The sequence below is a fragment of the Lampetra fluviatilis genome, chromosome 32 (genome assembly GCF_964198595.1).
Source record: "Lampetra fluviatilis chromosome 32, kcLamFluv1.1, whole genome shotgun sequence".
Lineage (NCBI taxonomy): Eukaryota > Metazoa > Chordata > Hyperoartia > Petromyzontiformes > Petromyzontidae > Lampetra > Lampetra fluviatilis.
Window position 1 is genome coordinate 823,870 of NC_136306.1, and position 25,397 is coordinate 849,266.

The window sequence follows — 25,397 nt, forward strand, 5'->3', positions numbered from 1 at the left end:
GAGGGTGAGCGGCTGGGTGAGGGTGAGTGGCTGGGTGAGGGTGAGCGGCTGGGTGAGGGTGAGGGGCTGGGTGAGGGTGAGTGGCTGGGTGAGGGTGAGTGGCAGGGTGAGGGTGAGTGGCTGGGTGAGGGTGAGCGGCTGGGTGAGGGTGAGTGGCTGGGTGAGGGTGAGCGGCTGGGTGAGGGTGAGTGGCTGGGTGAGGGTGAGTGGCTGGGTGAGGGTGAGTGGCTGGGTGAGGGTGAGTGGCAGGGTGAGGGTGAGTGGCTGGGTGAGGTTGAGCGGCAGGGTGAGGGTGAGCGGCTGGGTGAGGGTGAGTGGCAGGGTGAGGGTGAGTGGCTGGGTGAGGGTGAGCGGCAGGGTGAGGGTGAGCGGCAGGGTGAGGGTGAGCGGCAGGGTGAGGGTGAGCGGCAGGGTGAGGGTGAGAGGCAGGGTGAGGTGCTGGGTGAGGGTGAGTGGCTGGGTGAGGGTGAGTGGCAGGGTGAGTGGCAGGGTGGGGGTGAGTGGCAGGGTGAGGGTGAGTGGCAGGGTGAGTGTGAGTGGCTGGGTGAGGGTGAGTGGCAGGGTGGGGGTGAGTGGCAGGGTGAGGGTGAGTGGCTGGGTGAGGGTGAGCAGCAGGGTGAGGGTGAGTGGCAGGGTGAGGGTGAGTGGCAGGGTGAGGGTGAGCGGCAGGGTGAGTGGCTGGGTGAGGGTGAGTGGCAGGGTGAGCAGCAGGTTGAGGGTGAGCGGCTGGGTGAGGGTGAGTGGCAGGGTGAGTGGCTGGGTGATGGTGAGGGGCTGGGTGAGGGTGAGTGGCAGGGTGAGGGTGAGCGGCAGGGTGAGGGTGAGTGGCTGGGTGAGGGTGAGTGGCTGGGTGAGGGTGAGCGGCAGGTGAGGGTGAGTGGCTGGGTGAGGGTGAGCGGCAGGGTGAGGGTGAGTGGCTGGGTGAGGGTGAGTGGCTGGGTGAGGGTGAGTGGCTGGGTGAGGGTGAGCGGCAGGGTGAGTGGCTGGGTGAGGGTGAGAGGCAGGGTGAGGGTGAGTGGCTGGTTAAGGGTGAGTGGCAGGGTGAGGGTGAGCGGCTGGGTGGGGGTGAGTGGCTGGGTGAGGGTGAGCGGCTGGGTGAGGGTGAGAGGCAGGGTGAGGTGCTGGGTGAGGGTGAGTGGCTGGGTGAGGGTGAGTGGCAGGGTGAGTGGCAGGGTGGGGGTGAGTGGCATGGTGAGGGTGAGTGGCAGGGTGAGTGTGAGTGGCTGGGTGAGGGTGAGTGGCAGGGTGGGGGTGAGTGGCAGGGTGAGGGTGAGTGGCAGGGTGAGGGTGAGCGGCTGAGTGAGGGTGAGTGGCAGGGTGAGGGTGAGTGGCAGGGTGAGGAGGCTGGGTGAGGGTGAGTGGCAGGGTGAGGGTGAGTGGCAGAGTGAGGGTGAGTGGCAGGGTGAGGGGCTGGGTGAGGGTGAGCGGCTGGGTGAAGGTGAGTGGCAGGGTGAGGGTGATCGGCTGGGTGAGAGTGATTGGCAGGGTGAGTGGCAGGATAAGGGTGAGCGGCTGGGTGAGGGTGAGTGGCAGGGTGAGGGTGAGCGGCCGGGTGAGGGTGAGCGGCTGGGTGAGGGTGAGTGGCTGGGTGAGGGTGAGCGGCTGGGTGAGGGTGATTGGCAGGGTGAGTGGCAGGATAAGGGTGAGCGGCTGGGTGAGGGTGAGTGGCAGGGTGAGGGTGAGCGGCTGGGTGAGGGTGAGCGGCTGGGTGAGGGTGAGTGGCTGGGTGAGGGTGAGTGGCAGCGTGAGGGTGAGCGGCTGGGTGAGGGTGAGCGGCTGGGTGAGGGTGAGTGGCTGGGTGAGGGTGAGTGGCTGGGTGAGGGTGAGCGGCAGGGTGAGGGTGAGTGGCTGGGTGAGGGTGAGTGGCTGGGTGAGGGTGAGTGGCAGGGTGAGGGTGAGTGGCAGGGTGAGTGGCAGGGTGAGGGTGAGCGGCAGGGTGAGGGTGAGTGGCAGGGTGAGGGTGAGCGGCTGGGTGAGTGGCTGGGTGAGGGTGAGCGGCTGGGTGAGGGTGAGTGGCTGGGTGAGGGTGAGTGGCAGCGTGAGGGTGAGCGGCTGGGTGAGGGTGAGCGGCAGGGTGAAGGTGAGTGGCTGGGTGAGGGTGAGTGGCTGGGTGAGGGTGAGTGGCAGGGTGAGGGTGAGTGGCAGGGTGAGTGGCAGGGTGAGGGTGAGCGGCAGGGTGAGGGTGAGTGGCAGGGTGAGTGGCAGGGTGAGGGTGAGCGGCAGGGTGAGGGTGAGCGGCTGGGTGAGTGGCTGGGTGAGGGTGAGTGGCAGGGTGAGGGTGAGTGGCAGGGTGAGTGGCAGGGTGAGGGTGAGCGGCAGGGTGAGGGTGAGCGGCTGGGTGAGGGTGAGTGGCTGGGTGAGGGTGAGCGGCTGGGTGAGGGTGAGGGGCTGGGTGAGGGTGAGCGGCTGGGTGAGGGTGAGTGGCTGGGTGAGGGTGAGCGGCTGGGTGAGGGTGAGGGGCTGGGTGAGGGTGAGGGGCTGGGTGAGGGTGAGTGGCTGTGTGAGGGTGAGTGGCAAGGTGAGGGTGAGTGGCTGGGTGAGGGTGAGCGGCTGGGTGAGGGTGAGTGGCTGGGTGAGGGTGAGCGGCTGGGTGAGGGTGAGTGGCTGGGTGAGGGTGAGTGGCTGGGTGAGGGTGAGTGGCTGGGTGAGGGTGAGTGGCAGGGTGAGTGGCTGGGTGAGGGTGAGCGGCAGGGTGAGGGTGAGCGGCTGGGTGAGGGTGAGTGGCAGGGTGAGGGTGAGTGGCTGGGTGAGGGTGAGCGGCAGGGTGAGGGTGAGCGGCAGGGTGAGGGTGAGTGGCTGGGTGAGGGTGAGCGGCTGAGTGAGGGTGAGTGGCTGGGTGAGGGTGAGTGGCAGGGTGAGGGTGAGTGGCTGGGTGAGGGTGAGCGGCTGGGTGAGGGTGAGTGGCTGGGTGAGGGTGAGCGGCTGGGTGAGGGTGAGTGGCTGGGTGAGGGTGAGTGGCTGGGTGAGGGTGAGCGGCTGGGTGAGGGTGAGTGGCTGGGTGAGGGTGAGTGGCTGGGTGAGGGTGAGTGGCTGGGTGAGGGTGAGTGGCAGGGTGAGGGTGAGTGGCTGGGTGAGGGTGAGCGGCTGGGTGAGGGTGAGTGGCTGGGTGAGGGTGAGTGGCAGGGTGAGGGTGAGTGGCTGGGTGAGGGTGAGCGGCAGGGTGAGGGTGAGCGGCAGGGTGAAGGTGAGTGGCTGGGTGAGGGTGAGTGGCTGGGTGAGGGTGAGCAGCAAGGTGAGGGTGAGTGGCAGGGTGAGGGTGAGTGGCAGGGTGAGGGTGAGTGGCAGGGTGAGGGTGAGTGGCAGGGTGAGGGTGAGTGGCAGGGAGAGGGTGAGTGACTGGGTGAGGGTGAGTGACTGGGTGAGGGTGAGTGGCTGGGTGAGGGTGAGTGACTGGGTGAGAGTGAGCGGCTGGGTGAGGGTGAGTGGCAGGGTGAGGGTGAGCGGCTGGGTGAGGGTGAGCGGCTGGGTGAGTGGCAGGGTGAGGGTGAGTGGCAGGGTGAGCAGCAGGGTGAGGGTGAGCGGCCGGGTGAGGGTGAGTGGCAGGGTGAGGGTGAATGGCTGGGTGAGGTTGAGTGGCAAGGTGAGGGTGAGCAGCAGGGTGAGGGTGAGTGGCAGGGTGAGGGTGAGCGGCTGGGTGAGGGTGAATGGCAGGGTGAGGGTGAACGGCTGGGTGAGGGTGAGTGGCTGGGTGAGGGTGAGCAGCAGGGTGAGGGTGAGTGGCAGGGTGAGGGTGAGTGGCAGGGTGAGGGTGAGCGGCAGGGTGAGTGGCTGGGTGAGGTTGAGTGGCAGGGTGAGCAGCAGGGTGAGGGTGAGAGGCCGGGTGAGGGTGAGTGGCAGGGTGAGTGGCTGGGTGATGGTGAGGGGCTGGGTGAGGGTGAGTGGCAGGGTGAGGGTGAGCGGCAGGGTGAAGGTGAGTGGCTGGGTGAGGGTGAGTGGCTGGGTGAGGGTGAGCGGCAGGGTGAGGGTGAGTGGCTGGGTGAGGGTGAGCGGCAGGGTGAGGGTGAGTGGCTGGGGGAAGGTGAGTGGCTGGGTGAGGGTGAGTGGCTGGGTGAGGGTGAGCGGCAGGGTGAGTGGCTGGGTGAGGGTGAGAGGCAGGGTGAGGGTGAGTGGCTGGTTAAGGGTGAGTGGCAGGGTGAGGGTGAGCGGCTGGGTGGGGGTGAGTGGCTGGGTGAGGGTGAGCGGCTGGGTGAGGGTGAGAGGCAGGGTGAGGGGCTGGGTGAGGGTGAGTGGCTGGGTGAGGGTGAGTGGCAGGGTGAGTGGCAGGGTGGGGGTGAGTGGCAGGGTGAGGGTGAGTGGCAGGGTGAGGGTGAGTGGCAGGGTGAGGGTGAGTGGCTGGGTGAGGGTGAGCGGCTGGGTGAGGGTGAGTGGCAGGGTGAGGGTGAGTGGCAGGGTGAGGGTGAGTGGCAGGGTGAGGAGGCTGGGTGAGGGTGAGTTGCAGGGTGAGGGTGAGTGGCAGGGTGAGGGTGAGTGGCAGGGTGAGGGGCTGGGTGAGGGTGAGCGGCTGGGTGAAGGTGAGTGGCAGGGTGAGGGTGATCGGCTGGGTGAGGGTAAGCGGCTGGGTGAGGGTGAGTGGCTGGGTGAGGGTGAGCGGCTGGGTGAGGGTGATTGGCAGGGTGAGTGGCAGGATAAGGGTGAGCGGCTGGGTGAGGGTGAGTGGCAGGGTGAGGGTGAGCGGCTGGGTGAGGGTGAGCGGCTGGGTGAGGGTGAGTGGCTGGGTGAGGGTGAGTGGCAGCGTGAGGGTGAGCTGCTGGGTGAGGGTGAGCGGCTGGGTGAGGGTGAGCGGCTGGGTAAGGGTGAGTGGCTGGGTGAGGGTGAGTGGCTGGGTGAGGGTGAGCGGCAGGGTGAGGGTGAGTGGCAGGGTGAGGGTGAGTGGCTGGGTGAGGGTGAGTGGCTGGGTGAGGGTGAGTGGCTGGGTGAGGGTGAGTGGCAGGGTGAGGGTGAGTGGCTGGGTGAGGGTGAGCGGCAGGGTGAGGGTGAGCGGCAGGGTGAGGGTGAGCGGCAGGGTGAGGGTGAGTGGCTGGGTGAGGGTGAGCGGCAGGGTGAGGGTGAGTGGCTGGGTGAGGGTGAGCGGCTGGGTGAGGGTGAGCGGCTGGGTGAGGGTGAGCGGCTGGGTGAGGGTGAGCGGCTGGGTGAGGGTGAGCGGCTGGGTGAGGGTGAGTGGCTGGGTGAGGGTGAGTGGCTGGGTGAGGGTGAGCGGCAGGGTGAGGGTGAGTGGCAGGGTGAGGGTGAGTGGCTGGGTGAGGGTGAGTGGCTGGGTGAGGGTGAGTGGCTGGGTGAGGGTGAGTGGCTGGGTGAGGGTGAGTGGCAGGGTGAGGGTGAGTGGCTGGGTGAGGGTGAGCGGCAGGGTGAGGGTGAGTGGCTGGGTGAGGGTGAGTGGCAGGGTGAGGGTGAGTGGCTGGGTGAGGGTGAGCGGCAGGGTGAGGGTGAGTGGCTGGGTGAGGGTGAGTGGCTGGGTGAGGGTGAGCGGCAGGGTGAGTGGCAGGGTGAGGGTGAGTGGCAGGGTGAGGGTGAGTGGCAGGGTGAGGGTGAGTGGCTGGGTGAGGGTGAGTGGCAGGGTGAGGGTGAGTGGCTGGGTGAGGGTGAGCAGCAGGGTGAGGGTGAGTGGCAGGGTGAGGGTGAGCGGCTGGGTGGGGGTGAGCGGCTGGGTGAGGGTGAGTGGCAGGGTGAGTGGCAGGGTGGGGGTGAGTGGCAGGGTGAGGGTGAGTGGCAGAGTGAGTGTGAGTGGCTGGGTGAGGGTGAGCGGCTGGGTGAGCGGCAGGGTGAGGGTGAGTGGCAGGGTGAGGGTGAGTGGCAGGGTGAGGGTGAGTGGCAGGGTGAGTGGCTGGGTGATGGTGAGGGGCTGGGTGAGGGTGAGTGGCAGGGTGAGGGTGAGCGGCAGGGTGAGGGTGAGTGGCTGGGTGAGGGTGAGCGGCAGGGTGAGGGTGAGTGGCTGGGTGAGGGTGAGCGGCAGGGTGAGGGTGAGTGGCTGGGGGAGGGTGAGTGGCTGGGTGAGGGTGAGTGGCTGGGTGAGGGTGAGCGGCAGGGTGAGTGGCTGGGTGAGGGTGAGAGGCAGGGTGAGGGTGAGTGGCTGGTTAAGGGTGAGTGGCAGGGTGAGGGTGAGCGGCTGGGTGGGGGTGAGTGGCTGGGTGAGGGTGAGCGGCTGGGTGAGGGTGAGAGGCAGGGTGAGGGGCTGGGTGAGGGTGAGTGGCTGGGTGAGGGTGAGTGGCAGGGTGAGTGGCAGGGTGGGGGTGAGTGGCAGGGTGAGGGTGAGTGGCAGGGTGAGGGTGAGTGGCAGGGTGAGGGTGAGTGGCTGGGTGAGGGTGAGCGGCTGGGTGAGGGTGAGTGGCAGGGTGAGGGTGAGTGGCAGGGTGAGGGTGAGTGGCAGGGTGAGGAGGCTGGGTGAGGGTGAGTTGCAGGGTGAGGGTGAGTGGCAGGGTGAGGGTGAGTGGCAGGGTGAGGGGCTGGGTGAGGGTGAGCGGCTGGGTGAAGGTGAGTGGCAGGGTGAGGGTGATCGGCTGGGTGAGGGTAAGCGGCTGGGTGAGGGTGAGTGGCTGGGTGAGGGTGAGCGGCTGGGTGAGGGTGATTGGCAGGGTGAGTGGCAGGATAAGGGTGAGCGGCTGGGTGAGGGTGAGTGGCAGGGTGAGGGTGAGCGGCTGGGTGAGGGTGAGCGGCTGGGTGAGGGTGAGCGGCTGGGTAAGGGTGAGTGGCTGGGTGAGGGTGAGTGGCTGGGTGAGGGTGAGCGGCAGGGTGAGGGTGAGTGGCAGGGTGAGGGTGAGTGGCTGGGTGAGGGTGAGTGGCTGGGTGAGGGTGAGTGGCTGGGTGAGGGTGAGTGGCAGGGTGAGGGTGAGTGGCTGGGTGAGGGTGAGCGGCAGGGTGAGGGTGAGTGGCTGGGTGAGGGTGAGCGGCAGGGTGAGGGTGAGTGGCTGGGTGAGGGTGAGCGGCTGGGTGAGGGTGAGCGGCTGGGTGAGGGTGAGCGGCTGGGTGAGGCTGAGTGGCTGGGTGAGGGTGAGTGGCTGGGTGAGGGTGAGCGGCAGGGTGAGGGTGAGTGGCAGGGTGAGGGTGAGTGGCTGGGTGAGGGTGAGTGGCTGGGTGAGGGTGAGTGGCTGGGTGAGGGTGAGTGGCTGGGTGAGGGTGAGTGGCAGGGTGAGGGTGAGTGGCTGGGTGAGGGTGAGCGGCAGGGTGAGGGTGAGTGGCTGGGTGAGGGTGAGTGGCAGGGTGAGGGTGAGTGGCTGGGTGAGGGTGAGCGGCAGGGTGAGGGTGAGTGGCTGGGTGAGGGTGAGTGGCTGGGTGAGGGTGAGCGGCAGGGTGAGTGGCAGGGTGAGGGTGAGTGGCAGGGTGAGGGTGAGTGGCAGGGTGAGGGTGAGTGGCTGGGTGAGGGTGAGTGGCAGGGTGAGGGTGAGTGGCTGGGTGAGGGTGAGCAGCAGGGTGAGGGTGAGTGGCAGGGTGAGGGTGAGCGGCTGGGTGGGGGTGAGCGGCTGGGTGAGGGTGAGTGGCAGGGTGAGTGGCAGGGTGGGGGTGAGTGGCAGGGTGAGGGTGAGTGGCATAGTGAGTGTGAGTGGCTGGGTGAGGGTGAGCGGCTGGGTGAGCGGCAGGGTGAGGGTGAGTGGCAGGGTGAGGGTGAGTGGCAGGGTGAGGGTGAGTGGCAGGGTGAGGGGCTGGGTGAGGGTGAGCAGCTGGGTGAAGGTGAGTGGCAGGGTGAGGGTGATCGGCTGGGTGAGGGTGAGCGGCTGGGTGAGGGTGAGTGGCTGGGTGAGGGTGAGCGGCTGGGTGAGGGTGAGTGGCAGGGTGAGGGTGAGCGGCTGGGTGAGGGTGAATGGCAGGGTGAGGGTGAACGGCTGGGTGAGGGTGAGTGGCTGGGTGAGGGTGAGCAGCAGGGTGAGGGTGAGTGGCAGGGTGAGGGTGAGTGGCTGGGTGAGGGTGAGCGGCAGGGTGAGTGGCTGGGTGAGGGTGAGTGGCAGGGTGAGCAGCAGGGTGAGGGTGAGCGGCCGGGTGAGGGTGAGTGGCAGGGTGAGTGGCTGGGTGATGGTGAGGGGCTGGGTGAGGGTGAGTGGCAGGGTGAGGGTGAGCGGCAGGGTGAGGGTGAGTGGCTGGGTGAGGGTGAGTGGCTGGGTGAGGGTGAGCGGCAGGGTGAGTAGCTGGGTGAGGGTGAGCGGCAGGGTGAGGGTGAGTGGCTGGGTGAGGGTGAGTGGCTGGGTGAGGGTGAGTGGCTGGGTGAGGGTGAGCGGCAGGGTGAGTGGCTGGGTGAGGGTGAGAGGCAGGGTGAGGGTGAGTGGCTGGTTAAGGGTGAGTGGCAGGGTGAGGGTGAGCGGCTGGGTGGGGGTGAGTGGCTGGGTGAGGGTGAGCGGCTGGGTGAGGGTGAGAGGCAGGGTGAGGGGCTGGGTGAGGGTGAGTGGCTGGGTGAGGGTGAGTGGCAGGGTGAGTGGCAGGGTGGAGGTGAGTGGCAGGGTGAGGGTGAGTGGCAGGGTGAGTGTGAGTGGCTGGGTGAGGGTGAGCGGCTGGGTGAGGGTGAGTGGCAGGGTGAGGGTGAGTGGCAGGGTGAGGGTGAGTGGCAGGGTGAGGGTGAGTGGCAGGGTGAGGGGCTGGGTGAGGGTGAGCGGCTGGGTGAAGGTGAGTGGCAGGGTGAGTGGCAGGATAAGGGTGATCGGCTGGGTGAGGGTAAGCGGCTGGTTGAGGGTGAGTGGCTGGGTGAGGGTGAGCGGCTGGGTGAGTGTGATTGGCAGGGTGAGTGGCAGGATAAGGGTGAGCAGCTGGGTGAGGGTGAGTGGCAGGGTGAGGGTGAGCGGCTGGGTGAGGGTGAGCGGCTGGGTGAGGGTGAGTGGCTGGGTGAGGGTGAGCGGCTGGGTGAGGGTGAGTGGCTGGGTGAGGGTGAGTGACTGGGTGAGGGTGAGCGGCAGGGTGAGGGTGAGTGGCAGGGTGAGGGTGAGTGGCTGGGTGAGGGTGAGTGGCTGGGTGAGGGTGAGTGGCTGGGTGAGGGTGAGTGGCTGGGTGAGGGTGAGTGGCAGGGTGAGGGTGAGTGGCTGGGTGAGGGTGAGCGGCAGGGTGAGGGTGAGTGGCTGGGTGAGGGTGAGCGGCAGGGTGAGGGTGAGTGGCTGGGTGAGGGTGAGCGGCTGGGTGAGGGTGAGCGGCTGGGTGAGGGTGAGCGGCTGGGTGAGGGTGAGTGGCTGGGTGAGGGTGAGTGGCTGGGTGAGGGTGAGCGGCAGGGTGAGGGTGAGTGGCAGGGTGAGGGTGAGTGGCTGGGTGAGGGTGAGTGGCTGGGTGAGGGTGAGTGGCTGGGTGAGGGTGAGTGGCTGGGTGAGGGTGAGTGGCAGGGTGAGGGTGAGTGGCTGGGTGAGGGTGAGCGGCAGGGTGAGGGTGAGTGGCTGGGTGAGGGTGAGTGGCAGGGTGAGGGTGAGTGGCTGGGTGAGGGTGAGCGGCAGGGTGAGGGTGAGTGGCTGGGTGAGGGTGAGTGGCTGGGTGAGGGTGAGCGGCAGGGTGAGTGGCAGGGTGAGGGTGAGTGGCAGGGTGAGGGTGAGTGGCAGGGTGAGGGTGAGTGGCTGGGTGAGGGTGAGTGGCAGGGTGAGGGTGAGTGGCTGGGTGAGGGTGAGCAGCAGGGTGAGGGTGAGTGGCAGGGTGAGGGTGAGCGGCTGGGTGGGGGTGAGCGGCTGGGTGAGGGTGAGTGGCAGGGTGAGTGGCAGGGTGGGGGTGAGTGGCAGGGTGAGGGTGAGTGGCATAGTGAGTGTGAGTGGCTGGGTGAGGGTGAGCGGCTGGGTGAGCGGCAGGGTGAGGGTGAGTGGCAGGGTGAGGGTGAGTGGCAGGGTGAGGGTGAGTGGCAGGGTGAGGGGCTGGGTGAGGGTGAGCAGCTGGGTGAAGGTGAGTGGCAGGGTGAGGGTGATCGGCTGGGTGAGGGTGAGCGGCTGGGTGAGGGTGAGTGGCTGGGTGAGGGTGAGCGGCTGGGTGAGGGTGAGTGGCAGGGTGAGGGTGAGCGGCTGGGTGAGGGTGAATGGCAGGGTGAGGGTGAACGGCTGGGTGAGGGTGAGTGGCTGGGTGAGGGTGAGCAGCAGGGTGAGGGTGAGTGGCAGGGTGAGGGTGAGTGGCTGGGTGAGGGTGAGCGGCAGGGTGAGTGGCTGGGTGAGGGTGAGTGGCAGGGTGAGCAGCAGGGTGAGGGTGAGCGGCCGGGTGAGGGTGAGTGGCAGGGTGAGTGGCTGGGTGATGGTGAGGGGCTGGGTGAGGGTGAGTGGCAGGGTGAGGGTGAGCGGCAGGGTGAGGGTGAGTGGCTGGGTGAGGGTGAGTGGCTGGGTGAGGGTGAGCGGCAGGGTGAGTAGCTGGGTGAGGGTGAGCGGCAGGGTGAGGGTGAGTGGCTGGGTGAGGGTGAGTGGCTGGGTGAGGGTGAGTGGCTGGGTGAGGGTGAGCGGCAGGGTGAGTGGCTGGGTGAGGGTGAGAGGCAGGGTGAGGGTGAGTGGCTGGTTAAGGGTGAGTGGCAGGGTGAGGGTGAGCGGCTGGGTGGGGGTGAGTGGCTGGGTGAGGGTGAGCGGCTGGGTGAGGGTGAGAGGCAGGGTGAGGGGCTGGGTGAGGGTGAGTGGCTGGGTGAGGGTGAGTGGCAGGGTGAGTGGCAGGGTGGAGGTGAGTGGCAGGGTGAGGGTGAGTGGCAGGGTGAGTGTGAGTGGCTGGGTGAGGGTGAGCGGCTGGGTGAGGGTGAGTGGCAGGGTGAGGGTGAGTGGCAGGGTGAGGGTGAGTGGCAGGGTGAGGGTGAGTGGCAGGGTGAGGGGCTGGGTGAGGGTGAGCGGCTGGGTGAAGGTGAGTGGCAGGGTGAGTGGCAGGATAAGGGTGATCGGCTGGGTGAGGGTAAGCGGCTGGTTGAGGGTGAGTGGCTGGGTGAGGGTGAGCGGCTGGGTGAGTGTGATTGGCAGGGTGAGTGGCAGGATAAGGGTGAGCAGCTGGGTGAGGGTGAGTGGCAGGGTGAGGGTGAGCGGCTGGGTGAGGGTGAGCGGCTGGGTGAGGGTGAGTGGCTGGGTGAGGGTGAGCGGCTGGGTGAGGGTGAGTGGCTGGGTGAGGGTGAGTGACTGGGTGAGGGTGAGCGGCAGGGTGAGGGTGAGTGGCTGGGTGAGGGTGAGTGGCTGGGTGAGGGTGAGTGGCTGGGTGAGGGTGAGTGGCTGGGTGAGGGTGAGTGGCTGGGTGAGGGTGAGTGGCTGGGTGAGGGTGAGTGGCTGGGTGAGGGTGAGTGGCTGGGTGAGGGTGAGTGGCAGGGTGAGGGTGAGTGGCTGGGTGAGGGTGAGCGGCAGGGTGAGGGTGAATGGCTGGGTGAGGGTGAGTGGCAGGGTGAGGGTGAGTGGCTGGGTGAGGGTGAGCGGCAGGGTGAGGGTGAGTGGCTGGGTGAGGGTGAGTGGCTGGGTGAGGGTGAGCGGCAGGGTGAGAGTGAGTGGCAGGGTGAGGGTGAGTGGCTGGGTGAGTGGCTGGGTGAGTGGCAGGGTGAGGGTGAGTGGCTGGGTGAGGGTGAGTGGCTGGGTGAGGGTGAGTGGCAGGGTGAGGGTGAGTGGCTGGGTGAGGGTGAGTGGCAGGGTGAGGGTGAGTGGCTGGGTGAGGGTGAGTGGCAGGGTGAGGGTGAGCGGCTGGGTGGGGGTGAGCGGCTGGGTGAGGGTGAGTGGCAGGGTGAGTGGCAGGGTGGGGGTGAGTGGCAGGGTGAGGGTGAGTGGCAGAGTGAGTGAGTGGCTGGGTGAGGGTGAGCGGCTGGGTGAGCGGCAGGGTGAGGGTGAGTGGCAGGGTGAGGGTGAGTGGCAGGGTGAGGGTGAGTGGCAGGGTGAGGGGCTGGGTGAGGGTGAGCAGCTGGGTGAAGGTGAGTGGCAGGGTGAGGGTGAGTGGCAGGGTGAGGGTGAGCGGCTGGGTGAGGGTGAGCGGCTGGGTGAGGGTGAGTGGCTGGGTGAGGGTGAGCGGCTGGGTGAGGGTGAGTGGCTGGGTGAGGGTGAGTGACTGGGTGAGGGTGAGCGGCAGGGTGAGGGTGAGTGGCAGGGTGAGGGTGAGTGGCTGGGTGAGGGTGAGTGGCTGGGTGAGGGTGAGTGGCTGGGTGAGGGTGAGTGGCAGGGTGAGGGTGAGTGGCTGGGTGAGGGTGAGCGGCAGGGTGAGGGTGAGTGGCTGGGTGAGGGTGAGTGGCAGGGTGAGGGTGAGTGGCTGGGTGAGGGTGAGCAGCAGGGTGAGGGTGAGTGGCAGGGTGAGGGTGAGTGGCAGGGTGAGGGTGAGCGGCAGGGTGAGTGGCTGGGTGAGGGTGAGTGGCAGGGTGAGCAGCAGGGTGAGGGTGAGCGGCCGGGTGATGGTGAGTGGCAGGGTGAGTGGCTGGGTGATGGTGATGGGCTGGGTGAGGGTGAGTGGCAGGGTGAGGGTGAGCGGCAGTGTGAGGGTGAGTGGCTGGGTGAGGGTGAGTGGCTGGGTGAGGGTGAGCGGCAGGGTGAGTAGCTGGGTGAGGGTGAGCGGCAGGGTGAGGGTGAGTGGCTGGGTGAGGGTGAGTGGCTGGGTGAGGGTGAGTGGCTGGGTGAGGGTGAGCGGCAGGGTGAGTGGCTGGGTGAGGGTGAGAGGCAGGGTGAGGGTGAGTGGCTGGTTAAGGGTGAGTGGCAGGGTGAGGGTGAGCGGCTGGGTGGGGGTGAGTGGCTGGGTGAGGGTGAGCGGCTGGGTGAGGGTGAGAGGCAGGGTGAGGGGCTGGGTGAGGGTGAGTGGCTGGGTGAGGGTGAGTGGCAGGGTGAGTGGCAGGGTGGGGGTGAGTGGCATGGTGAGGGTGAGTGGCAGGGTGAGGGTGAGTGGCAGGGTGAGGGTGAGTGGCTGGGTGAGGGTGAGCGGCTGGGTGAGGGTGAGTGGCAGGGTGAGGGTGAGTGGCAGGGTGAGGGTGAGTGGCAGGGTGAGGAGGCTGGGTGAGGGTGAGTTGCAGGGTGAGGGTGAGTGGCAGGGTGAGGGTGAGTGGCAGGGTGAGGGGCTGGGTGAGGGTGAGCGGCTGGGTGAAGGTGAGTGGCAGGGTGAGGGTGATCGGCTGGGTGAGGGTAAGCGGCTGGGTGAGGGTGAGTGGCTGGGTGAGGGTGAGCGGCTGGGTGAGTGTGATTGGCAGGGTGAGTGGCAGGATAAGGGTGAGCAGCTGGGTGAGGGTGAGTGGCAGGGTGAGGGTGAGCGGCTGGGTGAGGGTGAGCGGCTGGGTGAGGGTGAGTGGCTGGGTGAGGGTGAGTGGCAGCGTGAGGGTGAGCGGCTGGGTGAGGGTGAGCGGCTGGGTGAGGGTGAGCGGCTGGGTGAGGGTGAGTGGCTGGGTGAGGGTGAGTGGCTGGGTGAGGGTGAGCGGCAGGGTGAGGGTGAGTGGCAGGGTGAGGGTGAGTGGCTGGGTGAGGGTGAGCGGCAGGGTGAGAGTGAGTGGCAGGGTGAGGGTGAGTGGCTGGGTGAGTGGCTGGGTGAGTGGCAGGGTGAGGGTGAGTGGCTGGGTGAGGGTGAGTGGCTGGGTGAGGGTGAGTGGCAGGGTGAGGGTGAGTGGCTGGGTGAGGGTGAGTGGCAGGGTGAGGGTGAGCGGCTGGGTGGAGGTGAGTGGCTGGGTGAGGGTGAGCGGCTGGGTGAGGGTGAGAGGCAGAGTGAGGGGCTGGGTGAGGGTGAGTGGCTGGGTGAGGGTGAGTGGCAGGGTGAGTGGCAGGGTGGGGGTGAGTGGCTGGGTGAGGGTGAGTGGCAGGGTGAGTGTGAGTGGCTGGGTGAGGGTGAGCGGCTGGGTGAGCGGCAGGGTGAGGGTGAGTGGCAGGGTGAGGGTGAGTGGCAGGGTGAGGGGCTGGGTGAGGGTGAGCAGCTGGGTGAAGGTGAGTGGCAGTGTGAGGGTTATCGGCTGGGTGAGGGTGAGCGGCAGGGTGAGGGTGAGTGGCTGGGTGAGGGTGAGCGGCTTTGTGAGGGTGAGAGGCAGGGTGAGTGGCAGAATAAGGGTGAGCGGCTGGGTGAGGGTGAGTGGCAGGGTGAGGTTGATCGGCTGGGTGAGGGTGAGCGGCTGGGTGAGGGTGAGTGGCTGGGTGAGGGTGAGTGGCAGGGTGAGGGTGAGCGGCTGGGTGAGGTTGAGCGGCTGGGTGAGGGTGAGTGGCTGGGTGAGGGTGAGTGGCTGGGTGAGGGTGAGCGGCACGGTGAGGGTGAGTGGCAGGGTGAGGGTGAGTGGCTGGGTGAGGGTGAGCGGCAGGGTGAGGGTGAGTGGCAGGGTGAGGGTGAGTGGCTGGGTGAGTGGCTTGGTGAGGGTGAGTGGCAGGGTGAGGGTGAGTGGCTGGGTGAGGGTGAGTGGCTGGGTGAGGGTGAGTGGCAGGGTGAGTGGCTGGGTGAGGGTGAGTGGCAGGGTGAGGGTGAGTGGCTGGGTGAGGGTGAGTGGCAGGGTGAGGGTGAGTGGCTGGGTGAGGGTGAGTGGCTGGGTGAGGGTGAGTGGCTGGGTGAGGGTGAGTGGCAGGGTGAGCAGCAGGGTCAGGGCGAGTGGCACGGTGAGTGGCAGGGTGAGCGGCAAGGTGAGTGGCTGGGTGAGGGTGAGTGGCAGGGTGAGCAGCAGGGTGAGGGTGAGCGGCCGGGTGAGGGTGAGTGGCAGGGTGAGTGGCTGGGTGAGGGTGAGGGGCTGGGTGAGGGTGAGTGGCAGGGTGAGGGTGAGCGGCAGGGTGAGGGTGAGTGGCTAGGTGAGGGTGAGTGGCTGGGTGAGGGTGAGCGGCAGGGTGTGGGTTAGTGGCTGGGTGAGGGTGAGCGGCAGGGTGAGGGTGAGTGGCTGGGTGAGGGTGAGTGGCTGGGTGAGGGTGAGTGGCTGGGTGAGGGTGAGCGGCAGGGTGAGGGTGAGTGGCTGGGTGAGGGTGAGAGGCAGGGTGAGGGTGAGTGGCTGGTTAAGGGTGAGTGGCAGGGTGAGGGTGAGCGGCTGGGTGGGGGTGAGTGGCTGTGTGAGGGTGAGTGGCAGGGTGAGTGGCAGGGTGGGGGTGAGTGGCAGGGTGAGGGTGAGTGGCAGGGTGAGTGTGAGTGGCTGGGTGAGGGTGAGCGGCTGGGTGAGCGGCAGGGTGAGGGTGAGTGGCAGGGTGAGGGTGAGTGGCAGGGTGAGGGTGAGTGGCAGGGTGAGGGGCTGGGTGAGGGTGAGCGGCTGGGTGAAGGTGAGTGGAAGGGTGAGGGTGATCGGCTGGGTGAGGGTGAGCGGCTGGGTGAGGGTGAGTGGCTGGGTGAGGGTGAGCGTCTGGGTGAGGGTGAGTGGCAGGGTGAGTGGCAGGATAAGGGTGAGCGGCTGGGTGAGGGTGAGTGGCAGGGTGAGGGTGAGTGGCAGGGTGAGGGTGAGCGGCTGGGTGAGGGTGAGCGGCAGGGTGAGGGTGAGTGGCTGGGTGAGGGTGAGTGGCTGGGTGAGGGTGAGTGGCAGGGTGAGGGTGAGGGGCTGGGTCAGGGTGAGTGGCAGGGTGAGGGTGAGTGGCAGGGTGAGTGTCACCCTACCATGATGAGCTTGAGATCGGCCAGGCCCGGCGGCACACGGCTCAGCTGATTTGAGTCGAGGTGCAGTTCAAGGAGGCCGCTGGCGTGGGTGAGACTCCCGTCCTTGACGGAGCTGATCTTGTTGTGGCTGAGACCGAGCCTGTGGGCACACAACGCTGATGAGCGCCTCACGGTGCTGGAACAAGTCGCGGATTCTTCCCATGAGCCGGCTGCTGGCGGATTTTAGCGAAGGGTTGAAACGTTTTAGATGCTACAGGGGGACTGTATGGGCATACCTCACCAAGCGGGCATGCAACAAACAACGCCGTCACAGCAGTGACTCGTGAGAATTGATGCGTTTCTTGAATTGGTGATACCGGTGTGTGGTGTGCAGGTGGTGTCACCTGGTGAGGTGGTCCAGGCCCTTGAGGTCGCTGTCCCCGACGGCAGTGATCTTGTTGCCGTCCAAGTGGAGCTCGTTGAGGGAGGCCGGTAGCCCTGGGGACGACAGCACGGCACGGTCACATGGGAAGGTGACACGGCATGGCGACACGGTGACACGGCACGGCGACATGGGAAGGTGACATGACACGGCGACATGGGAAGGTGACACGGCAGGTCGACACGGTGACACGGCACGGCGACACGGCGCTCAGAGTCCACTGCTCACCCGCCACTCCCCCATCAGCATCACATCGGGGGGCCGGGGGCACGTTCGGGACGTGCACTCTACCCGACGCGCTCACGGCGTGTCGAGGCCGCGTCGTGCTGACGGAGTTTTCCGCCAGCGCGCCGAGGGGTCTGCACGCACCTTTGGGGATGGCGCTGAGCTCGCTGTCAGACAGACGGATGTAGGTGAGGCGATCCAATCCCTTGAAGGAGCCGACGTCTATTCCGCTGTTCTGCAGAGGATTGTTTCCCATCTCTGCACGATTGGCAAGAAAGAATGAATTTGTAATACTCACAGGATGGTCAGTTTAATATTTGCCTTAACAGTGAATGAAGTCATACTTTTATGACCATTGTGAACACACACCAACAAACATAGGTTTTATCGCAATCAATCGATCACAATTCCAAATACATCAGCAGACCAACTGGGGAGCAAGGGTCTGGACAAAGTCTTACAAAAAACAGCATCATGATGACACAGGGTCGCAAATGTCATGGAGACGCTCGCGTCACAGGGTCACTAGGGTCACAGGGTCACTAGGGTCACAGGGTTGCTAGCGTCGTGGGGTCGCGGGGTCACGGGGTCGTGGGGTCGCGGGGTCACGGGGTCATGGGGTCGTGGGGTCGTTAGGGTCGCGGGGTCGTGGGGTCGCTAGGGTCGTGGGGTCGTGGGGTCGCTAGCGTTGCGGAGCTGTTTGTGTCATTGGGTCACAAGTAATACGCAGTTCCATGATTTAACTCGTGTGGTGATGTCAGAGCGGACTCGGCACGTGATTATACCCCTGTGCTGTGGCCACTCTGCGCCAATCTGGTGGCGATGCGACTGCGTGGGCACGGGGGGCGCCGCGTGATGAGCGCCCTTCTGGGATACGCACCTATCGCGTTCAGACGCTTGAGTCCGTAAAAGATCTCCCTCGGCACCTTGGAAATGCGGTTCTCGTAGAGGCGCAGCTCGGTGAGGTATTTGGGCAAGTTGGGCGGCACCTCCTCGAGCTGGTTCTTTGACAGATACAGGCGGTCGAGGCTCACCAGGGGCAGAAACGCCTTCGGGTGGATCTTGGAGATCTTGTTGTTCGCCAGGATGAGAACCTGCGTGGCGCGAGGGACGAAGGAGTCCAACAACAGCGTGAACCTCCGCGCTCCGCTCGAGCGCGCCACGCGACCCCTGCGTCGCCTTCACAACGGCGCTGGCGTCACGCAAGGGGCTGCATTGTTGAACACCTTCAACACCTCGCCGTGTAGCCTTAGCAGACTGTTGGGGAAAGTGCCGTGAGTAGCGAGTGGCACCTAATAAAGGCCGGCACGGTGCACGAGGGGGTGGGTGGCCAGCACCATGCGCGACCGCCTTTGTCTCCCCAATGGCGATGTTTACTACGCACCGCACAAGGTGCTCATTTGAGGCTCAGTCGACCTAAGGGAGGCCCAGGCCCAGGACCGGTTCAGATATTTGTCACTGGTGTTGGGAATCGAACCCAGGGGTTGCTGGGGTTCGCGGCGCAGCGCGCTAACCGCTGCGCCGCCGCTCCCCACTCGAGGCACGCATTGCGCGTCAATTGAATATTCATGCAAAGCTCGAAGGCAGTCGACACATCCCGCATGAAACGCAACCTAGAGGCTGCTGTCGCCCTTCTCTCGCGTCTACAAAGTTTATGTAAAGTTCCTTTGATCAATGCAACTCGTTCGTGCTCTAAGCCGACACTATCTCCCTCGGGAACACTTCGATGTGCCGCTTTATCCCATTTTAATTTGGGCTCTCATGATCGCCTACTTTTAGAATGCTCCGCAACTTCACGCCTTTAAATAATCATCATCATCGTAACAGTCGTGTCAAATGTATTTGACCAGGATGAGATTCGCATCTCAATTTCAAGGGACTTCTGGAAAGATGGCGGCGACAGATCACCAGTTCCACAGAAAGTGTGGATTAATATCATCCATAATACCGGTTTTTGGGTTAGATCGCGTAAATATACACAAATCTGGCTGTCGCCTTATGAAGCTAGTTGTAATTACTGGCGAAACGTCGTACTCAGATTGTAAATGTTGTGGCTTTGCTCTCCAACACACCGGCGTGCTGTACTAGTGACGAATTGGTCACGTTCTGTTTACGTGACAACCCTTACTAGTTGGCTGTGTCGGGTGGTAGCGGGTTTAACGACACATTTATATATTTTTGCGATCTAACCCAAAAAACCTGTATTTTGGATGATATTGGTCGCGAAAGCCTGCGTGTTAAACTGGATTAATATAGCTGTGCAAATATAACACATTAACACAGACGAGAAAAATGAAACATTAAAATTTTCATTATTAATTTGTAAGAAATAAATAGTTAGCAGAGAGAGGTTACGTGGCATCAATGGGTAGAGACAACATTTCCTGATACATTTTTTAAATGAAAAGACACGAGTCAATCAGCCTGATACTGAGGTGGCATCAGACCGCTTCCAGGCAGATGGGGCCGGGTGAGAGAAAGCAAAGCCCTGCGGCCCGGGACAGACTCGACAGCGAGGTTTGAGTGAGAGCGAATGTCTGAGCTGAGACCAGGGGAAGAAATCAGCCGAGTCAGTTTGAGTGCACACGAATGGAGGAGGAAGTTTGCCACGTCCATCTTCGGTGGAATTTACGACCACTCCAAATTCATCCAGGGAATGGTGTTATCAATAAAATGCCGCAATGGTGTTCTCCAAATGGGCACTCGGGCACAGACCTTGCTACGCTATTACAGCTTGGAACAAGGCCACTGATGACACCACCGTGGAAGAGGCGCTGTGGGCAATATCCAAATGTTATCTACATCAGAAATGTTCGTGGTAAAAATGAATGTTATTTGTGCAAGCTGAGGAAACCCCCATTTTTTATTCACGAATAACAAACTGATTCTGCACTCTTTCACACAACTCTGAATGTGTCGTTTAAGATGTCCATTGGTAGGATGTCTAAAGTTGTACGCGTGCAAAGTAGACGAAAGCTTGCAAATTTCAGACCCTGTGGGTGTATAAGTTTTACTCTCTCGGAAATTGATTATATCTGACTGTAATTTACTTTCCAGCAGAGTGATTGATGGATTTTAATGTCCACTCGTATGGCCCCAGCCTGACACTATGTGAATCTGCATCATAATGATAATTGGAAGCGTTTAAACACTTCAAAGCGTCTTTAGTTGCCACGCTCTCTTATAAGGGTGGGGTAGGGTGCAAGTATATTATAATGCGAGGGTACGAGTCTTTTTCCAGGCCTCTGGCAAGTGTTGCCACAGGGCTGGAAAGTCGGGAGTCCACTCCCCCTGCTCGCCTGCTTGTTCGTACTGGTAAATCAGTTACAGCACAGCGTGGGGAAGACTACACAAATGCATGGGGTTAGATCACGTAAAGATAAATGTGTCGTTAGAGCCGCCACCATCCGACACAGTTACATTGTAAGGTTTGTCGCGTGAACAAAACGTGCCAACTCGTTATTAGTTCAACACACCGGTTGTGTGTTGGAGAGTGAATACACTACAATATTTACAATTATAGTGTAGTGTATAGTGTAGTGTATATTGTAGTAAACCCACCGCAATATTTACAATTCCAGTACCGTGATGTTTCACCGATAAACAGAGCAGATGAAGGTGATGTCGTCACTTGTGAGACAATTAGGTGCGAAGACCAGGTGAGTGTATTCATGAACATTACAATGGGTATCTATTATTGGTTGGGTTATTCACAGTTAATGAACACACATGATGTACGTACATCACGCGTGGACATTATGTTTGTACATTCTGCCGTGTCCGGTATTGCAGCTCCGCTCCGCGCTTCAAAAGGAGCAGAGGAGAAGAGGAGCACGGGCCTTCAACGACATTACGTTCGTGAAGAACAGAGATCACCACTCCGCTGACTTGAACCAGCAGGATGCGGCCTGCTGGGATGGATCACGAGACCAGGGGGCTAAAGAGAGCGGGGAGCGAGCGAGCGCGGGGGAGGCGAGGGGTCAGAGGGGTCGAGGGTGACAACGCGTGACCGGGCCACGCCGTTCGTGTCGGCACGGCTTTGTGTCCGGTCGGCGACCCCAGGCCAGGTTAGTACCTGGACGTGGACACTGCAGCGTACATCACAGCCCTCTTCCTATCCAAACAATTGGTGGTACGGAGAGATCTCACCGACAAGATGATTCTGAGTTTAACACGGATGAGGCTTTCTCGACAAACATTATCTATAATATTGGTCGCGAGAGCCTCCATTATGGACAAGGTGATTCTCCAACTGAAGTGATTTCATCTCTGGACGTTGTGCGACAGCCGATCATGAGACTTTTCATTCCTGCCAGGTCCACGCGCCCGGTTCCCTAGCTCTTCCGCGACGCGCCTGCTGTCCTCGTCTGATCGAGACGGTGTGGATGTTGAAATCACTGCTGCCCAGGGGGAACTCCCCTCACCCACGACTGTCTCCGATATTGAGCCTCGATCCCAACCGCCCGCAATGAGCGTTCTCTCACGACACCGTGCAAACTCAAACTCCATCGATCTCTCGGGGGCATGGCTCAGGCGTGGACGACGGCCGTGGTTCCAGGAACGGCAGGGCTGCGCCTGCCTGCGTGCGTGCGCAGACGTACGTGCAGCTTGGCCTGATTTTTGAAGGCGTCGTCTTTGATCTCGGTCAGCTTGTTGCCCTGCAGATCGAGCAGCGTGGTGTCCAGCGGAATGTTGCTGGGCACGTCGCGGAGTCCTGCACTCGGGGAGGAGAGGGAAGTGGGTTTGGGAGGGGGGGCAAGGGGGTCGTTAAGTGCGCTGCAGGCAGGGGCGGGATGGGGGCCGCGCGCTCCGGGGCGAATTCGGAATCGTGCCGCGTCCACAAAAAACCCCGAAAGGTGAGCGTCAGGTCCTGCGATGTTCTCATCGGCGCTCTAATGACACATCCGACCACTCTTGAGTCGTGACACAGCCAACGCGGTGGCGCGTGTAGCGTAGCATATCGACAAGGCTCGATGATTGCAATTCGCTACTCTACGGGATGTCCGGCAAAGAAAAAAACATGAGCAAGCTACAGCACGTACACAAAATTCCCTGGCGGGTGTCGTGACGGGTTGCTGCAAGATCCGCCTGTGTCCGTGCAGTGCTCGCCGAGCTGCATTGGCGTCCGGTTGCGGAAAGAACACTTTAATTATAAGGCTGCACTCATTACACGCAAAGTCCTTGCCACAAATTAACCACAATACCTTGCTGATCTCGTCAAGGAGTATAAACCATCGCGCGAACTCCGGTCATCCTCACAGTGGCTTTTGGCTGCTGGCCATTGAACAAAGGCGGTGGTCACCGCTCTTCCTTCCGATATTATGAAACCACTGGAGCTGTGCACTTTTAAGTCGAGACTATAAACTAATATCTTTAGAGCTGCTTTTTGTGCTTAATTTGTTGTCCTTCCCCCGCACCTCTGATTAACGCGGTTGGCTACGCACGGTGCGAAAGAAGTTCAACGTACGTGCATACAGCGTGGGACACGAATGCCGTGCCAGTCTTCCATCTCGTCACCTTTGTCTCTTCTGGAAGCATTCCCCGCCATCTCGGATCAGCGCAGTATTTTTGTTTTTGTTTCTTTATCTTTTTATTTTATGTCTGTAGAGGGTAGATGCATCCCATGCATCCCATCCCTCCTAACCCTCTCCAGGTGTGCCTCTTCAGGCCATTTCAAGCCACATTGGACTCAACAATATATGTCTGAAATAACAAAGTCACGCAGCATGGGAGGCGGTTGTGCCAGAACCAACTCTGGTCGTGTGGCAATTTTTGTGACCCTTTGGAAAGAGCCACCAACAGTTGTCGTCTCTCAGCCGGGCTGTCAAGAAACCAACCTTCCGCCTGACTATGCGGGAGAGTGCACAGGATGTCACACAGAGCTTAGAACACCTCACCGTCGGTAATGATAATAATAAAATATTAATTCTATTTATAATGCACCAGATTTTGCAGACAAATCAACAACTCGGAGGTGCGGAGCCAAGCTTAGGGCTGCCCGAAAGCCCGGACCCAGACAGATAGAGGGGGCCTTCAGACGTTTCTTGAAAGTCGGTGCGCATTCGATGTTGCGGATGTGCCAAGGGACATAGAGAGTTCCACACCGAGGGTGTCTGGAGACAATAGCTCAAGGGCTCTCACCGAGGTCGGAGCACTGCACAACTTTGTGGTTGCACTGGCAGCCGAAGGGGCACGAGTGCTCGGCGCGGGGCGGCGGACGCGGAGTCGGGAGGGGCCGAGCCGACCCGCTGTGCGCGACGTCGATGATTTCCCCCGAGCCCTCCCCGTCCACCGCACCGCTGCCGCCGGCCATGAAGTCAAACATCTGGGACTGCCGGAATGGCACCGCAGCGGCGGCGGCGGCTGACGCCCGGCCGGAGGAAGAGGAGGCGACCAGCGCGCCGGCAAGAAGCAAGACCAGGAGCGGTGATGCCATCCTGAGCGGCAGCTTTCAAGTCACACGGGGCTGGGAGGAGAGAGACACGTGGCGCACACAAAAGAGCGACGAGTTGAACGTTGGTTGTCAGATGTAAATCTATTTTCAGTAAATACTCCCCCCGGTTTATGTCAGGGGGGAGGGGGAGTTGCGTTCCTGAAAATGTGCGACGACGAATATCGAAACGGCGTCCAGCACACAAGTGCGTGGAGGCGAAGGCTTGAGAGGCGACGGATAACGAGACAGGGCGGGTGACGATTTTGTCAGCGACGTAAGCGTGGGTTGCAGGCGACACAGATCGGGCAGCGGTGTGAATAATAATAGTAACAACGTGACGACGTATTATGCGAAACGGCGTAACAGGGAGAGACGTCAAGCAGGGTGTGTTTACACAGTAAATGGTGCACCAGGCGCAGCCCTGCAATAGCCTGCGTGCACCACGACTGGCGGAAGGGTCTCCACTCGAGGGAGCTCGAGAGAGAGAGAGAGGGGGGGGCGGGGGGGTATTTTTGTCTACTCTTCCACATGGGTCAAATGTCCTGGAAGCGGTGCGAATGCCCACACTTTACCCCCACCACACGCGACTTGCCTGCCGACCGACCTCCCGGCTGTGGTGAACCCGTTGCTACCGACAGAGGCAGTGGCGGAGAGATGTAATAAACTTACACCCTCGTTTCTGTCCGGTGCGCTGACCATTCCACCGCAGGTGCAGTGCCGTGACGGAAACACCTGGACCTCTTTGCTAGGAACGTCACCGATTACAGGCATGAACTTTTACGTTCAAGGCCGCGGTGTTATTGATGAACGTGCTGAGTCGGTTTTCGTTATTCGTGCTGTGTACCGCTACCGACAACGATATCGCTGTATAATTTGGTTAATCAACGACAACAACAACAAAACCACTGCACGTTTTTAATTTTATTCAAGACGTGCTTTGTATCATCAGGTGAGGACAACGCTCGCCTTTGCGACGGTGGCGTGACCCTTTTGTCGCTTTCGCGGAAGGTGGCGGTGATCGCGTCTGACACTTGGGGGCCTTGTTTGCATCCCCCTCTAACTCCGCTGACACGAGCTTGATCTCGTCTCTGCCCCTTGGATCGCTTGCCCAACACCCCCCCCCCAGTCTTTATATTATTGCCGCGGTTGAAGAGCCTTTGCCCTGACTCATTTAATCGGAGATCAAAGGTACCCAAGGGTTCTTGTCTCGCCCGGCACGCCGTGGTCTCTTGTTTGAGAATGATCACAGCCTTTCCCTAACGATATTCGACGCCATTGTGGTTCCCGCGTTCAAAACTCAACCTTGGGAGCTCCCACAAAGCCGCAACATCCAGAATAGATTCTGGTGCCTTTCTCTCATCTGACCTTCACCCCCACCCTCCCCCATTTTCCAACGCCTGCCATGATAATCCTGTCACCATTAATTCTGCCAAGACGGGCATTTTCATCGTCGTCTCCATTAAAGCCGCTACGAGAAGTACTTTTAATCCCTCTCGAATCCGCTCCACTCACCAATGACCGTAGCCTCATTAGTCTCGGCACAACTTTCCGAATCATCTTGGAAGCCACACATCGTCTCCATCGCCTCTCGGAAACCAATCCAAGAAACGTGGGCTTCCCTTTGTAATGCAAAAATCTCAGTTGCACACCAGCAATGTCTCACACTCGACACATGGCACAGGAATGGCGCAGAAAAAAGTTCTGCTCCAAAGTTTCGGGCGGCGCGTGATGGAGTCAAAGAACGATGTCCCGGCCCTGTGATCTATCTCTCCGTTCCCCCTTGCCTCCCGGCGTCGCTTCTCCCGGTTAACTTGGTCTGTGCTGCTCCTGAAACCCAACGTCCGCCCTGTTTGTCCACCCAAGGGATGCCCTCGCCTGTCGCACACGTCGCAAGGTGCGTTGCGTTTGAGGTCGTCTCGTTGCGCAAAGTTCGCCTCTTTAGAAAACGTCCCAACGAGACGTAATTTTACTCACGAATTACCCCTCCTCTCTTCTACTTCCCAGCCGGATTGCAACTTGCAGTCGTTTAAGTTTACAATCAATCACTGCTTTCTAGTCCCGTGTCGCTGACGGTGATCGACGTTTCTCTTTTAAAACAAGAAGAAGGAGCACCTCCGCTGTGGTTCTTACATTCCAAATGTATTTTGAGCACCCCACGTCGTGATTCGTCATTGATTTTTGGCCAAATTTCCGTCACAACACTTTCCATCACCCGAACGTCGCCAAACACAGCCAAGGAATAATGAAGTAGTCACGTGGTGTGCGAGCGTTTAACCACGCACCGATTTATTCGCATTGTTATCATTGTTGTATCAAGTCCACTCACGGTTGATTGAAGAGCACCCGCGCAATCACGCGAATTACAAGCAGAGGAAATGAGCGTTGAAGCATCACCTTCTGGACTGGAGAGCTGTTGGTGTTTTGAGATGAGCTCAGGCACGCGCCGCTGTGTGTATGGCGAGCGGGGTATGGTGGCTACCTAGCTGGCTGGGTAGTGTTCCTAGACCGCAGGAGGCGCGTGATGCAACGCCCACCACCATCATCATCAACCTGCTGCTCACCCTCCCTTCCTTTCCGTGTCCCAACCCCGGGCGCGCAGTCCCCCTGACAGGGGGAGCGTGACCCCCCACCCACCCACCCCCTACCCCCCACCCACCCACCTCCTACCCCCCACTCGCGGTGGAATTCCTCCGCTGTGCTTCAACGCGCTGCCTCCAGGCGCGTCATCAACACCGCCAATGTGAGGGAGATGGCGGGGGGGTATCGTCTAAGGCGGGGGGGGGGGCAATCTGCGGTGCCTGTTTAAGGACTGCAGTGCGCGGCTCTAGAAATTTGAAGGGAAAAAATGGCTCTTCTTGTTATTTTGGTTGCCGACCTCTCACCATGGGATTCCAGTTCACCATGGAAGTCCATTTCACCATGGAAGTCCAG

The 25,397-nt window shown here is 62.0% G+C and overlaps 1 protein-coding gene across 1 annotated transcript in view; it reads right to left on the reverse strand.

Moving 5' to 3' along the window:
- Positions 1-25,057, reverse strand: part of LOC144943800 (decorin-like) — a 41,750-nt gene extending 16,693 nt beyond the window's left edge. Inside the window, exons 1-7 of the mRNA XM_078871644.1 lie at positions 24,793-25,057; positions 22,175-22,499; positions 20,635-20,747; positions 16,914-17,127; positions 16,178-16,291; positions 15,771-15,864; positions 15,388-15,526 (exon numbers count right to left, since the gene is read on the reverse strand). Of these exons, the coding sequence (XP_078727770.1) occupies positions 15,388-15,526; positions 15,771-15,864; positions 16,178-16,291; positions 16,914-17,127; positions 20,635-20,747; positions 22,175-22,469 (969 nt within the window). The 5' untranslated portion in view covers positions 22,470-22,499; positions 24,793-25,057. The remainder of the gene's footprint in view (positions 1-15,387; positions 15,527-15,770; positions 15,865-16,177; positions 16,292-16,913; positions 17,128-20,634; positions 20,748-22,174; positions 22,500-24,792) is intronic.
- Between the last annotated feature and the right edge of the window lie 340 nt (positions 25,058-25,397).